The sequence below is a fragment of the Schistocerca gregaria genome, chromosome 1 (genome assembly GCF_023897955.1).
Source record: "Schistocerca gregaria isolate iqSchGreg1 chromosome 1, iqSchGreg1.2, whole genome shotgun sequence".
Taxonomy (NCBI): domain Eukaryota; kingdom Metazoa; phylum Arthropoda; class Insecta; order Orthoptera; family Acrididae; genus Schistocerca; species Schistocerca gregaria.
Window position 1 is genome coordinate 688,979,346 of NC_064920.1, and position 19,020 is coordinate 688,998,365.

General features: G+C 40.2%; 1 protein-coding gene across 1 annotated transcript in view; it reads left to right on the top strand.

The window, feature by feature from the left end:
- Positions 1 to 213: 213 nt before the first annotated feature.
- Positions 214 to 19,020, top strand: part of LOC126268157 (uncharacterized) — a 241,590-nt gene continuing 222,783 nt past the window's right edge. Inside the window, exons 1-2 of the mRNA XM_049973758.1 lie at positions 214 to 272; positions 11,332 to 11,416. Coding sequence (XP_049829715.1) covers positions 216 to 272; positions 11,332 to 11,416 — 142 coding nt within the window. The 5' untranslated portion in view covers positions 214 to 215. The remainder of the gene's footprint in view (positions 273 to 11,331; positions 11,417 to 19,020) is intronic.

Here is a 19,020-nt window from a genome sequence, read left to right on the forward strand (position 1 = left end):
TGCAGGCCTTTATCTTTTGTATATGCTCTCTCATGCTCAGCCCATCTCATATTTGATCATTAATATTCATTTACATATAAAGTTATACTGTGTTTCTTTGCTGTCATGATTTGTGGGTAAAATAAGTTTTGTCATTTTAATCTCAACTTGTGTTATTGTTTCTTTGCAACAACAAATTAAATGAATGAAATTTATGGTTTTTGTTAGGGGTGATAATGGATGGAGCAGGACTGGAAAAGAAACCACATATATCAGAAGAGACTGCATTTCAGGTAAGACATTTCTTAAATATTAATAATTGTAATACACTCGGGGAGATACAGCTATAAACTACATTGGCATTAGCAATGAATGTTTTTCATATAATAAACAACTCTGTGAACCTGATGAACACAAATACTTGTTTTAGGATTAAATAAAAGTTTAGAAAACAAATTAGAAGAAAAACATCTTTGAGACATGCATATGACTACTGGCGGTATCAACCAAACAGCTGTGTAAGATACATCTGTAGTGGGCAGCCAGTGTCTTGTCTTGAGTCACCTCGTTATATGAGTTCATAACATATTATTTCGTTTAATCTCAGGAGTGTTGGTACAGTAGGATGCCACTGTTACTTGTGATTAACTTTGTGCATTGCTTTCATTCCATTTTAGGTTTTTAAAAATATTTATTATATGAAAGGATTATCCACATACAAGCTGGCCTCTTGAAGAATACAAAAGAAGCTTTGCTAGCCTCCCCTTCTCGTACCTACTGAGGTGCTGGTCATGTGTAGTGAAAACTGATATATTGATAGACTTAACTGGCACCACTGCAATGAGAGCTGTGTCCTCTGCCATCAGTGGCTTCTCAGCCCCTTGTTAACATGCCTAACATGCTGAAACAGTTGCACAAAGTGCACATTACTGCCACCAGTTCGAGAAGCCATCTTTAGCAGGTCACTAACTACATCATATTCCCCATCTCTATCAAGACAATTTCCTGCTCTACCCACAATCACTACCTGATTCTCTTTTGTACAATTCCTACATAACTCTCCTACGTTAACAGTCACTTGAGCCAAGCCTGCACTAGGCTTCGCAATGCTGGTGACCTGGTACTCACTCCCCAACATTTCCGGCAACTGCTGGACCACACCTCTGCCATGCAAACTACCTAGCAGCAGTACCTTCTTCTTACTGTTTGAATTTGCAACTGATGTAGGCTTCCTAACTGGTGAGGGCTGCTGCATGTTTCCTACACCTACAGCTACAAGAGGCTCCTCTTCACTCAACTCTGATAGTTGGTCAAATCTATTGTTTATACACAAAGTAAATCTGTCTCATTATCTCTCCTCCTAGCAGCCTTCCCACCAACTGCCAGTTTCCATTCCCCACTCCTCAACCTGTCTAGTTCCTCCTTTGCATCTGGTAACTGCACCTGAAGGGCACAGATCTTACACTCCTGCTCCTCTGTCAACTTATTTATGCTACAAATTCTGTATCTCCAGGAGAGGATCTTGCTAGAATGCCTACTGGCTTCCATACTGCATTCCTCCCAATGAAAATACTTTGAACAAATCTCACACCATAACTCACAAACCTCAGACAAAGCCCACACTTCTCACTCATGGTAAAATTTTAACAGTTAATGAAAAAACTAAAGATCTACATTTCCTAAGTCCAATTACAACACTAGAACTATTTAAAGACCTAACAATAGTGGTCTTCAAATTCTCTCTCTACCAAGAAAGCAACTACTTTTATTAATACTACTAAAGCACAGCTAATATCAATACCATCAAAACTTCACACAATTTCTTATCTAAAACCAAAATTTCAAGTGACCACTGAAATAATCAACAAAATTAAACTCCGTGAACGAAAATTTTACTGAAATATTTCACTACAGACAAATAGGAAACATCGTTCGCCCCGATCGCTGAATGGTCGGCGTGACGGATTGCCGTCCTACAGGCCCGGGTTCGATTCCTGGCTGGGTCGGGGATTTTCTCCACCCAGGGACTGGGTGTCGTGTTGTCTTCATCATCATTTCATCCCCATCTGGCGTGTAGGTTGCCCAGTGTGGCATCGAATGTAGTAAGACCTGCACCACAGCGGCCGGACCTGCCCTGTAAGCGGCCTCTGGCCAATGACGCCAAATGCTCATTTCATTTCCATAGGAAGCATCAGCTGAAAAATACCGTACAGAATTTAATAAATGACTTCAATACACAAATAGCTCTAAAAAACACAGTGGGTGAAAGTTTATTAATCCATTATTTTGCCAGAAACAGCATGAGATACCGTTAAAAACTACTAAATTTAATAACTGGATTACAGTGCACAAAAAACTTTGTCAGAACTTGAGAACTGCTACAGCTGCAATTGCAAGCCACAAAATGTAAACAAACTGCTAGTATTTAGATGGATGATTGAAAACTATTAAATTTAATATTCACGTACAGTGCATAAACAACTTTGGCAGTACTTAGCTATAGAAATGCTACAGCTGCAACTGCATGCCATGACTTGTAACCGCACACTTAATTTAACCTTATTTATGTTTTTGTAGAAGCATGTTACAGTTGCTGTGATTTAATTGACTAAGTGAAAAGTGATAATGAAAACTTCCAGAGCAGTGCAAGCCATTTCAAGCAGGCATTCCAGTCCATGTCCACTTCACAAAATAGTAGAGTTCCACCACCAACAACAACCTCAGTCTGCAATGTGAACATCATTAGACTAAAGCAATATGCCAATCAGTGTGCACTTCGGTGATTGCGTTACTGCTGATTCTGATTTGCTCTGGGATGGCTTGTATGCAGGAGTCCTTCAGTGTCTAGTCAGAGCTTACTTCTGCTGACAGTCAACAGTAATATTGAACCAGCAACTCAGTTTCCATAATGACATTTGGTAGCACCACTACATCTCTTTCCTTCTCACCAGTGACCTCTGGAATGAAAAATATGGAAGCTGCTTGGTCCAGAGGAGCTGCCATCAGAAGGGGTGGTGGATCAAAGTCCATGGGCATTGCTGCAGAGCGCTGGAGCAGGCCATGGCTCAAAGGATGGTGCGTGAGTCACCCCAAGAACTGGACAGCCTGCTAGTGGTGGAGGGACAAGTGGCTGCTGAGCAGGGCAGTGGGTGTGAAGTTAATTTAAATGATACTGCAGAAGTAAGTGGGTGGAAGGCACGGTACAGATCATGTATCTGTGGCTGACAAAGACTGCCACACATTATAGATTGAGTGCTGTCCAGACTAGCAGATCCCCACTGGGGGGCGCGTACCTTGATAGAAGAGGCCTCAGTGAAGATGTGCCAGAGGTGGGCACAACACATCCATGCAAGTGTGATGAGGGTGGCTATGATGTGGCTCAGCTGAGTTGTGGCTTTCAGTTGGGGTGGCCCTGTAAGTTTCTAGGAAACCATTGGGGACATTACACGCAGTCTCATCATTTCCTTGCAGGTTACAAATGAAACATAATTTTCTGTTGGTTAAAGTCCAGTGGCCAGAAGTTAGAACCCTAAATAAGTCAATGATGAGTGCATGAAGGACCAGTTGTGCAGACTGCCTGTTAATCATCTTGCTGTTAGCCTCTGGTACAAGAACTTGATGTTATGGAGAGTAACAAAGATATCACCAAGATATATGGGACACTTCAGAATACCTTCTTGTACTCAGAAAATCCTGGATTAAAAAGACGATCAATTTTAATGGTACAGGCTGCATGGTATATAGAGTACTAGGTGAGCTTGTGATGCTGTGTTGAAGGAAGTTTAAAAATATGCGTTGGAGAGTTCATTTTTACAGAATAATGTACCAATTAATTTTGCATATAGTTCATCCATGGTCAGTAAGGGTAAGTTCCCATTTCACACTTGAACAGTTATCTTTAATTTAAAATTATCCAAAGTCTTAAAGTGCCATTGGGTTTCGTTAATGTTTCCAGTGGAATGACTCATTGACTACGGGGAATAGGTAGTTACACAACTTCATTAGTGAAACTGTCTATTTCTCTTTTAAAGGCATCCCTTAGAGCAAAGGATACTGGGCAAGATTTAAAAAAATGTGTGTGGCAGTTATCACCATAGGAGTAATATGATCATCGACATCAACTGCTTTCCCCATTCTATGAGAGAAAATTTCAGTGTCTCTATCAGAGTCTTTAGTGTGCCACCAGATCTTCCGCTCACACGACATGTACGTCTCATGAATTGTAAGGCAAAAACCATGGAAAGGGCCTACTCCAAAAGCATTAATCACTTTAGGGTCAGCTACCACAAGAAAACTTTGTGGACGAGTGACTTGATTGTAAATGAGTAAAACTGAAAGCTTTCCCTAGGGCATCTAATGGCATCCAGTCAGAAACAATTGTCTCAGTCACCTGCAAAAGTGGTGACCCTAAACTTAAGTGAATTGGTTTATTAAGGACACAGAAGCACCAGTACTGAGGAGCAACTTCACTGAGTGTTTGCATGTGAATGCATCTATGTACATTTGTTGGGTTACATTCTGAAAAGTCTGTACTTCGACTGCTTATGACTCACTTGGTTGACTTCTGACTTCAACAAGTTGAAGCATATTGGCATTGGAACCGCTTCAACAATCCTCTTGGAAGTATCCTTTTTTGCTGCACCTGTAGCTTGTTGCTCACTGATGTTGGCAAGCAGTGGGGGTATGGCAAAGGAAGCAATGCTGCTGCTGATGGACATGTTCCATATCTGCTGTTTTAGTTGTCTATGGGTTTTTCTGGGCCACAGAACAGGTGAGAGGCCCGCTGGAGCTGGCATACCACCCTGCACTACCATTGCCGAAGAGCTGACAGGCATGATGTCTCTTTCCATCATAAACAATCTCTGGGCTGTACTGACTGTTTCATAAGCTTGAGCTATTTGCATCACTTCCAAATGAGAAAGATTAAGTTTTCTCAGTGGTTGGTACCTCACTTCCAAGCTGCAGATTAGATGATGGGACACTTCAGAATACCTTGTTGTACTCATAAAATCCTGGATTATGGCTGGGGCAAAGGGATTAAAAAGATGATCAGTTTTAATGGTACAGGCTGCATGAACATTCCTGATTAGAGAGTCTGCATTTAAAACTGCATTTTCTGCTTAACTCCTGTAGGTCAGTGGTCCAGTCTGCATAAGACTGACTGGGGCCCTTTTTCTGCTGTGAAAATTCTAATCCGGTTGAAGTAATATGTTTCTTTGTCATAAAATGTTCTTGTAATAAATAAAATATATAGGCAACTTCAGCTCTGCGTGATTCGAACAACTCCAGCTTTTGTATGTTACACTGGCTAACACTTGCAGTGCCTGCTGCCATTGACTCATGATTACCCTATGCGGTTTGTGTTAGCAGTAGTAAATTCTCTCTCGCTGGAAAAAATGAACATTCTTGCATAATTCCAAAAATGTTTAAAGTCCTGTTTGCACATGTCACAAATCCTGAGTTATTCCCACATTTGTAAAGGTGAGTTACACACAAAACTTGTGGGGGCTCACACTGATTTATTTGACAAAGTCAAAACCTCCATAGTACAAGTTATTTTAAGTAAGCTTACAATCCGTGTCCAGTTTGAGCAGTATCAGAGTTCTGCCAATAACAACCAGTGTTCAGTATAAAACACCATGGAACAACCAATACGCCAAGTGGTGTGGACTTGGCTGGTCACATTACAATTGACTCAGATCAGCCATGGGCTGACTTATATGCCACTGTCTAACATTATCTCATAGAGGGGCTCTTGACAGCAAATGCCATGTAAGTAGTGGCATCATGGTGCTCAATAATAATGTTGCTCCAGTTACTCAGTTTCTGTAATTATGTTGGGTAGTGCTACTACACCCACCATGTCATTTCCTAATGTGACCTTCTATTTTCTATTGTAAAGAAAAGACTACACTCATGCAACAGGAAGGTTTTTAAAAGCACACCATTTCAGTTTCCCTAGAAGAATTGTATGATCTACACAGGTTTGACTTGGTAAAATCACAGAAAATGCCACTAGGATAAATTTTATTTATTAGTTATTCCAGAAAAGTTTTTGAGAGCATATATTGCTTTCTCAGTAGGTAAGCCTTTAACCGATTGGTGTATACAGCTGGCTCACACCCGGCCACAGGTTTTAAGTCCATTCTTACATTGCTGGCTGTGAGATGCTCATATGAATTTCAGTAATAATCATTATGCAGTTTACATTCAAGAATTAATTATACAGTTTTACACATTTAATTAATGATTGTTTCATCATTTCATTGTTTATACATTCCTTTCAAACTACTTCCAAGCTATTCTTCAATTTAGTAATATGCTTTATTTTTGAGCCATGTGTCTAATACCTCCTTAAATTTAAAGTGGGTGAGGGTTTTGATGGCTAGTGGCAGTTTATTACATAACTTCAGACTTTGGTGTTTGTGACTTGTGTGTCAGTGACAGCTTAGAATACAGTGTATCAAGTATGCAGTTGTTTTGAGTGCTGTGCATATGTAAATACACTTTCTGTGTAAATTGTTGTGTATTTTCTTTTATATATATTAAGCATTTACACATATAGAGACTTGGGAGTGTCATTATGTTTAATATACTGAAGTGCTCCCTACAGTTTTCTCGTGGATGCAATCCTTGTAAACATCTAATTGCTTTTTTTGCCATTTGAATACACAGTTTATGCCTGGTGAATTACCCCATAAAGGAATCCCAAATTGTAGCTGTGACTGAAAGAATGCATAGTAGCAAATCATCAATAAACTTTTACTGACAGAATGCCTTATTTTATACAGCAGGAATATTACAAGTTTGCCTGTCAGATAGCTTATATGGTCATATCATGAGAGCCTTTGGCGTATTTTTAGTCCCAATAGTTTGACACTGTGATTCTCTGCTTTCCGTACCTTCAGATTAAAATAAATTTCCTTTGTTTTTATGTTGTTTATACATAACTTGTTAGCAATACACCACACCCTACATTCTTCAAAAAGTTCATTATTTTTGTTTACCACTTCTTGCATTTTCTCACCTGTGGAGATCATGGTCATATCATCAGCATATTTAATATTTTTGCAGGCTATATAGATTGAGAAGTCATTAACATAGATGATAAAGAGGAAGGATCCAAGAATGGAGCCTTGTGGGATTCTGCTCTTAATTTTCATTGGATCTGACCTTTCATTGTTCACATACACTGACTGTTGCCTGTTATTTAGGTATGACTTATCAAATTAAGTGATTTGTTTGCAATACCATAATATTCTAATTTTTTAACAGTTATCTCATGTGATACTGAATCAAATGCTTTGCTTAAGTCTATGAGTGTTGCTCAGGTGGTCAGTTTCCTCTCAAAAGCGTTGTGGACTTCAGTTATCGGGCTTTCAATAGCTTTTATGGTTGACTGATTAGTTCCAAATCCAAACTGGCTATCATTAAGTAATTTACTGCTCTCAAAATACATATAAAGCTGTGTGTGTGAGCAGCTCTCTCTGATTTTGGCGAGTATAGGGACAATTGGTATTGGTCTGTAGTCATCTGACATTTCTCTATCACCCTTCTTGTATATGGGGAGTGTAACTGTAGTTTTAAGGCAATCAGGGAAGATGCCATCATCAAGGATTTTATTTGCAAGTTAGAGTAGAGGAGTTCTAATTTCCTTTATTATAGCCTTTACTACAAAGTTAGTGAATCCATAGTAGTCTTCTGTTCTACAGTTGTTCAACTTGTTTACAGAGTTATTTATATCTAAAGCAGTTATTCTAATCCAGTTAAATCTCTTATCTCTTTTTTTCTGTGATTGTGAAAGAAAAGCTTCCGCATCAGTTAAATCATCACTTTTTGGTACCTTGGCATTTACTGAATTTATGAAGTGTTTGTTGAGAGTGTTGCAATTAATTTGGTTACTTATTTCTTCTTTCCCCATTTTTATCTCACTTTTAACTATGTTCCAGGCAACTTTATATATGTTTCTAGAATTTAAAATATACTCCTCATGTGCTTTCATTTTGCTGCTTTAATTTCAAATTTGTATATTTTTCTTAAGTTTATGTATCTATTCTTGTTTTCTTGATTGCCTTCAATTTTGTCCTTCAGCATGAATAGAAGGATTCTAATTTTATGGAGGTGCAATATTCTAGTGACTATATTCTACTCAGTTCATTTCTCATTACTTCAATGAGCTGAGCAGCTATAGCTTCTTCTTAGTGTTTCTTCTTTTCCAAACAGATGGCTTGAATGTTATATACAACTATGTTATATACGATTGGAAAGTTAAGAATCTGATCAATGTAGTGGTGTTTATCTTTCCTCAGTCCCATCAAGAAAACATCTTCCAGATGTTGTGTAGTGTGCAGAGTAAGGAAGAGGAAAAGTGGTACATGGAATGAGTGTGAGAAAAAATCTAGTGGCATTGCACATGCCTATATTTTTTCGGGTATGCCACATCAACTAAAACTTCTATAACAGTATTATCTCCACTACACATTACTTCAATAAATACTAAGAATAGATTTATAAAGAATTCCTATAAAAAAGTATAATTTTGAGAAAAGTGTGTAAGACAAAATATGCTGTTTTTGTAAATTTAAATAATAAATATAGGGTTGACTGTGGGCAAAAATATTAGTAAGCTAATGTCCGCAAGTCAAAGTGAGCTGTTGATAGAACAGATAATTCTCAGAATATTAGTTCATTATTCTATTGCAAGCTACTTTCTCAATATATTTTAGTAACATGGGAGGGAGGGAGATATTACTTTATTATTTTACCAGTCATGACTGGATAGACTGTGTCAAGATTAATTACATATGTACATTTTTAAAAAATATTCACAAAATTAAGACATTTATACTTAATAGAAACAATATTTGTTTGTCCATTCACTTTGCTCACTATTAAAGAATTCACCAATGGAGTACAATGGGTGTTCTTTCAGGTCCTGTGCTACTCTCCTTCTGATTGTAGCTAGCGGCAGGGATTGCACTTCTTGAGGCAGTGAGTTCAATATCTTTAGGGCATCCACTGGAAAGCTGTCTTGCATTCCCGTCAGTCGACACCTGGATATTTCGATGCTCCTCTTGTGACGGATATTGTGATTTTGTATATCTTGCCTCATGCTGAAGACTCCTTGGTTTTCTTTCACGCTGATGAGACATAAAAACACATACTGGTTGAAGAATGTCATAATTCCTAACTGCTTGAATATAGGCCTGCAGTGCTCCTGTCTTTTGCTTGATGTGATTATTCTGAGAGCCTTTTTCTGTAGAATTAGCACATCCTTACAACCTGCAGAATGTCCCCATAACAGTAGGCCATAATTGATGTGGCTATGGAATAGGGCATAATATACTGTTATGAGATATTGGTCACTCAGTACATCTTTTAACCTCCTCAAAAGGTATATTACACGGGAGAGCTCGGAGCACACGTACACTGTGTGTTAGTTCATTGTTATCTTCCTGTCTGTCATGAAGCCCAACAGTTTGACAGCCACCATATTATCATGGCATCCGATGTTGTTAAGGGTGCATATCAGATGTTGTGTTTTTTCTTTATTAATTTTCATTTTATTTTTGATGAACCATTCTTTAATGTTTTGGATGAGTACATTTGTTTCTTGGAGTGATTCTGCAGCAGTTCTTCCTTTGGCAAAAAGGGTAGTGTCATCAGTGAACTGTAACATATTGTTGTTATAACCTATATCGTTGACATAAATAAGGAACAGGAGAGGCCCTATGACGGACCCTTGGGGTACTCCATATTACAGCTTTAGTTCTTGTGATGTTGCTCCATGAATTGATACCACTTGTCTCCGGTTTTCCAGATAAGACTGAAAAGTTGCCAGAACAACACCTCCGACACTGTAACACTTCAGTTTATTGTGCAGTATCTTGTGGGAAATGCAGTCAAATGCCTTGCTAAGATCACAGAGTGTCAGTGCCACTTTTTCTCTGTCTTCGAATCCTTGCCTTATTTTTCAGGTTAAGTTCAGTGCCGCTGTAAACATTTACTTTCCCTTGCGAAAACCATGCTGTGTGTCCTGGAAGAGCTCATTTACTTCAAAATAATTATGTAACTGGAGGTTCATAACAGACTCTATAACTTTATCTAGAATAGGAATGATAGAAATTGGTCTGTAGCTGGACACTTCACACGGGTCACCTTTTTTGTAGATTGATAATGTCCGTACTAGCTTAAGAAATTCTGGGAAGACACCAGAGGATAAGCATTTATTAATTGCTATAGATAATGGTTGAGCAAACTCTAGAATAATTTTCTTCAGCATTGTGCAAGATATACCATAGATATCTATGCTCTTTGAGTTCTTGTATGACTTAACTATTTTTACGATATCCCTAGGGTGCACTTCCTTCCAGTTTTCATAAGTGCTACTGGTTATGTTTCTCATGTGACTTGTAGGGACTAAGCCTGAGTCAGGTATTTCATCAGGGCTACCGGGATTTAAGGCTGAGGTGGGCTTTTTTCTGCTCTCGTTTACCAGATTCCAAGCTGTTTTGCATGGATTGTGAGTCTCTTTAATGAACCTGTCATTGTATCTCTTTTTTGCCTCCTCCACTTGCTTTCTGTAAATTTGTTTGGCTCTTACATAGCTACAATGAAGCAGGTCTCTAGATACACTGATAACTAAACATTGGTTGCTTATCTCCACTCTTATAAATGAGAGTTACTACACATACTGTATTCCTTTGGGAAACACCTTATTTGAGCAACTAGTTACAAGCTTTACTCAAGGGATACAATAAAATTAAAAATAAAGTTTGATACTACTTAGCCAGAAGAGTTACTGCATTTTAGTGACCTAATAATTTTTGCAGTTACTGACAAATTATTTGGCTAAAATGATGTCTAGTGATGTACGCAATGCCTGTATAAGCAAAGATAAGGAACCTGTTTTTGATGATCAGTTTTTTATTCCTGTGTTTTCAGCTAATGTTAAGGAAGAATTCACTGACTTTAGTGACCAATGATATAGGTTTGATGTCTTGTGTCCTGCTGTTAACTGTCATCAGAGACTTGAAAATTATTTTACTTACCAAGTTTATTTGTTTCATGCATAACAATGGTCTTAACAATCCTTGCCTTATTATCAGAGATGAACTTTTGTACACTATACACAGTGTTATTCTTCCATCCTTTCTACCTTTTCTTTGGACGAGGCTACTTTTTGTTCCAGAAGTCTTTTGGCTCACATTTTGTAGTATGACAGTTGCTCTGCTAACATCTTGGTTAAGAAGTGTTATATATTTTTGTTTCTTTGAGTGATGTAATTCCTTAGAACAGTGGATTTAAGTAATGACCAAGATGACATGATAAGCTGAATTCTGTAATTTCTAGGTGCAATTTGAGACCCAGGGAGGTGAATATGTACATGCAGAAGTCAATCATGCAGAACTGGATAAGGAATCAACCTCTGTCACAGGTACTAAATCGCTTTTAGAATCTTAAGCGTTTTGTGTGTACATTAATTACAAGTAGATATAGTGACTACCTCTATTGCACCTTCAGCTTCTGTGAAAGGTATAACTTGAACAATTGATATGTCTGTAATTAATGAGGAACCTAAAGTTCTCATTGGACTGAAATAGTGCTCTTCATGCAATAAAGCTCTTTTAAACTGCTATGTCCTTTGTCACATAAGATGCACGATGTTGATTTTGATGTACTGTTATGAAAATACAGACACTTCAGTGCATCCAGCGTAGTAGAAGATTTATTGTTATGTGAGCAGTATTTAAAAGGACAGTTAGCGAATGTACTCACTACTATGATTGAGGTAATGGCTCTGTAACATGCAAGTATTCTGCTCAGGAAGAAACAACTGTGGACGTGAAGTAAGCATTTTATGCTCCTGGTGAGTACCTGACGGGTGTGTTTCATTGTAAGTTGGTTGTGGTGTTTCTAGGATCTTCTGGCAGAGCAGTCTGCACTGTTTTATATATTGTAATATATCAATTTCTGGCTTGCTTTGATGAGGTAGCCATGTTTGACATTCTGTGGGTTGAAGCTGGCCAAACACAAGTACTGAAACTTTCTTCAACGAACCTAATTTTAATCAGTACCTCCACATTTATTGTCACCCAGATGCTGTGCAAGAGTGAAATTGACCACAACTATATGTGACCCATACATGAGACTTTGGTAATTCACATCCTTAAAGATGCCAGTTTTGCCTTGTAGCAAGTGTTATTAATGTAAAAATAGCTAAATAAATAAAGTTTGAGGAATGACTTTTTCAGCAGTAAATTTGTATATGGTTTTGACATATCACAATAAATTGACAAGTAATATCAAGTAAGATTGTTTAGTAAGACAGTGTCTTATTTCTGACTGTAACCCTTTAAGGTTGAGGCCAATCATGAAAAACCAATGACAGTGTGCCTTTCTTGCAGGGTCTATCATATGATGGAGTTATGGCAATGTGTCGTTACTATAAGGCCCATCATCTGATGGCCAATAAAAGTGTGTCCTGACTATGAGGCCCATTGGATGACAGCCACATATAACACTTTATCATAAAAAATGGATGACAGCCACATATAACACTTTATCATAAAAATATGATGTATGTGATTTTCATCAGTTCCTGCTGCATGTTGGCTGTCTCGTTGTACTGTGTACAATGTATACATTTGTAACTGAAAATTTTGTGGCCTGGGCAACATTCAGTGTTTTGTGCAGTTGTTAGTTTACAGATGTACAACTGCAGTTGTGTAGAATCATGAAACAACATTGTGTAGCCAAACAGGTGTTCTTCGGTATACTTAGTTGAAGTTTTAGTGAGGATCTGCCTCATCCTGGTTTGTCACATGAAGATCCTCACTCCAAACAAAGTAAACATCTCTGTCCATCTTTACATTTCGCACATTCCTATTGATGTTTTGTGCAGCGTGCAATACACTTTACATATAGACTTCCTTTTCAAACTAATGGTTAGCAAGTAAAGTAATGAAACAAAAGAAATGAGGATTTTAAATATGGTATCTTCATTTAAATAATAAAATAATGACTTTATTCTCACCAGTGTACTTGTTTTATTCAACACACGCACACACACACACACACACACACACACACACACACACACACACACACACAAACGTGTGTGTGCTCTCACGCACCGAAGGCCATATACACTGAAGAACCAAACAAACTGGTACACCTGTCTAATAATACCATGTAGGGAAGCTATGACCTTGCAGAAGTGCTGCAGCACGACATGGCATGGACTCGACTAATGTCTGAAGTAGTGCTGGAGGGAACTGACATCATAAATCCTGCAGGGCTATTCATATATCCATAAGAGTACGAGGGGTTGGAGATCTCTTCTGTGCAGCCCATTGCAAAGCATCCCAGGTATGCTCAGTAATGTTCATGTCTGGTCAGCGGAAGTGTTTAAACTCAAAAGAGTGTTCCTGGAGCTACTCTGTAGCAATTCTGGACATATGGGGTGTCGCATTGTCCTGCTGGAATTGCCCAAGTCTGTTGGAATGCACAATGGACATGAACGGATACAGGTGATCAGACAGGATGCTTACATACATGTCACCTGTCACAGTCATACCAGGGTCCATACCAGGGATCCCATATCACTCCAACTGCACATATCCTGCACCATTACAAGCTTCAGCCAGCTTGGACAGTCCCCTGCTGACATGCAGGGCCTATGGATTCATGAGGTTGTCTCCATACCCGAACACATCCATCCACTCAGTACAGTTTGATCCGACCAGGCAATATGTTTCCTCTCATCAACAGTCCAGTGTTGGTGTTGGTGGGCCCAGGCGAGGTGTAAAGCTTTGTGTTGTGCAGTAATCAAGGGTACGTGAATGGGCCTTTGGCTCTGAAAACCCACATCAATGATGTTTCGTTGAATGGTTTGCACACTAACAGCTGCTGATGGCCCAGCTTTGAAATCTGCAGCAATCTGCAGAAGAGTTGCACTTCTGTGATATTGAACAATTCTCTTCAGTCATTGTTTGTCTTGCAGGATCTTTTTCTGACTGCAGAGATGTCGGAGATTTGATCTTTTATTGGAATCCTCATATTCACGGTACACTTGTGAAATGATTGTATGGGAAAATCCCCACTTCATTGCTTCCTCAGAGCTGCTGTGTCCCATCGCTCATGCGCTAACTATAGAACCATGCGCCTATTAGACGGAGGGGTCCACAGCTGATCAGTGTCAGTCATTCCACCAGGAAGGAGGTACACAGCTCTGGTATGTAGGCCAAACATGCCTTGACAGTAAATACCAAGGTTCGATCGCGTCCGCATTGTTACTTTGTGCCAGGAAGGCCACTCAACAAGCAAAGTGTCTAGGGATCTCGGAGTGAACCAAAGTGATGTTGTTCAGATGTGGAGTAGATACAGAGAGACAGGAACAGTCAATGACATGCCTCGCTCAGGCCGCCCAAGCACTACTACTGCAGTGGATGACTGCTACCTATGGATTATATCTTGGAGGAACCCTGACAGCAATGCCACCATGTTGAATAATGCTTTTCGTGCAGCCATAGGATGTCGTGTTACAACTCAAACTGTGCGCAATAGGCTGCATGATGCACAACTTCACTCACAATATCTGTGGTGAGGTCCATCTTTGCAACCAAAGCACCATAAAGTGAAGTACAGATTGATCCAGCAGCATGTTGAATGGACTGCTCAGGACTGGCATCACGTTCTCTTCACCACTGAGTGTCTCATATGCCTGCAACCAGACAACCATCAGATATGTGTTTGGAGGTATTCCGGTCAGGCTGAAAGCCTTAGACACACTGTCCAGTGAGTGCAGCAAGGTGTAGGTTCCCTGCTGTTTTGGGGAGGCATTATGTGGGGCCGATGAACGCCGCTGGTGGTCATGGAAGGCGCCGTAACGGTTGTACGATACGTGACTGCCATCTGCCGACTGATAATGCAACCATGTCGGCAGCATATTGGCCAGGCATTTGTCTTCATGGACGACAATGGGCTCCGCCATTATGCACATCTTGTGAATAACTTCCTTCAGGATAGCGACTAGAGTGGCCAGCATGTTCTCCAGGCATGAACCCTATTGAACATGCATGGGATGGATTGAAAAGAACTGTTTACCGACGACGTGACCCACCAACCACTCTGAGGGTTCTACACCGAATCACCGTTGAGGATTGAGACAATTTGTACCAACAGTGTCTTGATGAACCTAGGGATAGTATGCCACGATGAATACAGGCATGCATCAATGCAAGAGGACGTGATGCTGGGTATTAGAAGTACCAGTGTGTATGGCAATCTGGACCGCCACCGCTGAAGGTCTCGCTGTATGGTGGTACAACATGCAATGTGTGGTTTTGATGAGCAATAAAAAGGGCAGAAATAATGTTTATGTTGATCTCTATTCTAAATGGAAGTGTCCGTATAAAACACATTGGTCACAAAAGGTGCTCTATCCAGTAGTGCATCCTTTCAGTGGGGAGAATGAAGGGGTTACCTGTGAAACAAGAATATTCATTTATTTGTATCCCAAATACTTACAGTTTTTTGGCCTCCAGGAGGCTCACAACTCTAGTGAGCACGTGCATGGTGACCATGGTGTCTGAAGCCATTGCAATACTTCTTCCTTTCCTGTGCCGCAGTGTGACTATCTGACTATATCATTCCTCATGGTTTCTCTAGGACAGATTCTTTGCTGACAACCTAACTTGCTTATAGGATCCTGATTATCGCTTTTCTCACTTTGTTTCTTTATTTGCATCACATATTTTGGTTAACTTAGGTTCATTTCCAAGGTCTGGGTTCGATCGCCACCTTTTCAAAGTTTTTTACTGAAATGCAGGGAAGGTTGCCACATGCCCAGCATGGTATCAATATGATTGTAGTCCCATGACTATACGGCGAATGCATGATTGGTGCACAAGCTTTTCCATCCCCATGCATGCTGAGAAGTAGGTGCCTATCTGGTCTGGGGGTCATTGGAACTCTGAGCAATGGCCGGAATGTCAGAGGGCCATTGCTCTAACTGGATGATGCCCCTGGGGAGGTTTCTTGCTCAGAGTAGTTGGATCGTGACATATACCTGGCACCATGAAGAGACCTGATCTGTCAGCTGATGGTCGCAAGGCTCTCGCATATCACCATAACATGCCATAAGAGTCTAAACATGATACAGGGTATCATTCGTCATTGGGACTTAAGTATGGATGAAGAATTACACGAACACATGGAGGAGTGTGAGATCCATTTCTTACACTGTGTACATCAAGGTCCACCATGTGACATCTTCAACACAGGAGTTTTCATTCTCAATTTTGAGGGGAATTCACTTCTTGAGAAGGTCAAAATTAAGTTCTACTGCTGTGATGTGAAGCCATATTTTCCACCCATTTTGCAGTGCTTGAAATGTCAATGGTTCGACACGTCTTCCAAGTGTACACAGGATTCAGCTCATGCAGATTGTGGTTGAGGACTTCCCAAAAATTCACCATGTATGCTGTCACATGCCTGTATTAGTTGTGGAAATGATCACTCTCCCTGATAGCTAAAATGTGCTACTCTAATTATGGAACACAAAATCCAGTAACTGAAGGTCCCAACTGCCTCTCACATTTTGAAGCTCATAAAAAATATGATTGTCTATATCCTGTCTCTGTGATATAAACCGTAGTTACCACTGTGGGCACACCGTCTGCAGTACCTGATGCCTTTCCCCCCTCAATATTGACCTCTGATAGTTGCACAAGTAAATTAGACCTGGGGAACAAGAGGTCATCCTCTCTCCTGGTTCCTGCAGCACTGTCTGTGGGAACCTTGACTCCCCGTGTCTGTCTGGACAAACAACGTCCTTCTTAGGCATCTAGCAGTGACAGGGCTTCCTTGTGCGAACGCTATCCCCAGAAATTTCCAGATCAGTGACCTAATCGTAGCCAGTGGGTGAAGGGGACATGGACTGTGGACACAGAGAACAAATTCTTGTAAGATTCTTGACTGTCAAAAGTAGGTAAAGAGAAAAAAAAGAAACCCAAGGACAAGGCTACCCTTGAAGTGGCAGATTCCACCACAGTATCAAGCTCTGATGTTCTCCATCCCTCTGGTGGAAGACAGTGATACTGTGGCTGTGACATGTATACCTGCTCCTGTCACTCATAACCATGATACCCTTAATGTGATAATTCAGTGGAACTGCAGTTGATATTACTGTCACCTGCCAGAGCCTCAACAATATATTTCCTCCTGTCCTGTTGTCTGTGTTGCTCTTCAAGAAACATATTTCACTGAAAACCATTCTCCAGTCCTTTGAGGTTATTTTGAATTCTGTTGGAACTATATTGTGACTGAAAGAAGATTTGGAAGTCCCTGTACAGTGGTTCACACAGGTGTAGTCAGTGAGTGGCTTCCCCTCCATACCACACTGGAAGCAATAGTAAAGTGCATGTGGATGACCTTAGTAATCACCATCTGTAATATTTATGTACCCCATGTCATAGCACTGAGATACTCTGAGATGACCACTGTAATCCAGCAACTCCTCCCTGCCCTTCTCCTTTTATTCTACTTATATCTCAATGCTCACCACTCACTGTTGTAAGTACCACTTTGTCTGGTAGGGGGATTCTGACTGACCAACTTCTTTCCCAGCTTGATCTGTTTCTCCTCAGTGACAGTATAGCTACCCACTTCAGTGTCATCCAAGGCACATTCACAGTTATTGACCTTCCCTGCAATCCAGTGGTTTTGCCACAATCATTGCTACTCATTGATCACTTAGACAGTGACCATATTCCAATGATCCTATCACTTCCTTGTCACCATCCAAATGGCCAGTTACCAAATTGAGATTTCTGAAGAGCCAAATGGCAGTTGTTTACCTCCATTGTCACCTTCATCTCCTCTCTCATATTGCGTCAGTGAGGTTGTTGTCTCTGATGTGACCTCCCACACCACTAAAACAGCTATTACCCTTTCGACAGGCCCACTCCAACATCAGCTGTTGATATGATATGATGGACCAAAGACATTGCAGCACTATTCAGAATCACCTAAGGGCCTTGCAACGTCTCGTGTGCCTTCCTCCACAAGCCACTGCCATCACTTTTGATTGGCTTTGCACTAAGGCTATCTAGTTGAACACAGTAAGAAGGAATGCTGGGAGCACTGCATAATCTTGACAATGCATGCCTCTTCATCCCAGGTGTGGACTGAGCTCCATAATCCTCTGGGTCACCAGAGAGTAACTGTTCTGGGTCTCTGCCTTCATGGTGGTTTGTGTTCTGATGAGTCAGTACTTGTTGAATAGCTTGCGACCTACTTTGTGACAGTTTCAGCATCCTCTTCTAACCCAGCTATCTTTTGATACCATAAAACACAAGCTGAAGACATCTCTGTGTGCTTTGCAGCCTATCACTCTGGATTATATCATGAACTGATTGGAAACTCCTTCAAGCACTTGACACAACACATGAAATGGCACCAGGCCCTGGCTTTATTCATAATCAGGTGATCGGCCTTCAGAACATTACTCAAAGGCTTCATGTACTCAAGCATTTCAACTGTATTTGGCCAGAATATGTTTTCCCTTCACAATGGTGAGACAGTATCATTGCCCCAATCCTTAAACCAGGCAAAAACCCCATGTCCACGGGGAGCTACCAACCGATTAGCCTCACTAACATACTCTGCAAACCATTTGAAAGGGTGGTATCTCAGTGATTATGCTGGATTCTCGAATCATGGAGCCTTATGGGCCCCTATCAGCACTGTTTCTGGGAGGGATAATCCACAACCAACCATTTTTTGGGGTTGGGAACACCAATCTGATAGAATTTTTCTAGACATCAATACCTCATTTCAATTTTTTTTAGTGTGACACCACTTGGCACCATCAATCACATTTTGCTTACCCTCCAAAATTGGAGCTTTCAAGGCACCCTACTGATTCATTTATTCATCAATTTTTATCCCAAAGGTAGTTTTGGGTTAGGTTTTTCTAGTTTACAGTAGGTACATCACTCAGCTCCCCCTTGACACAAGTAAACTATGCCTCATAGT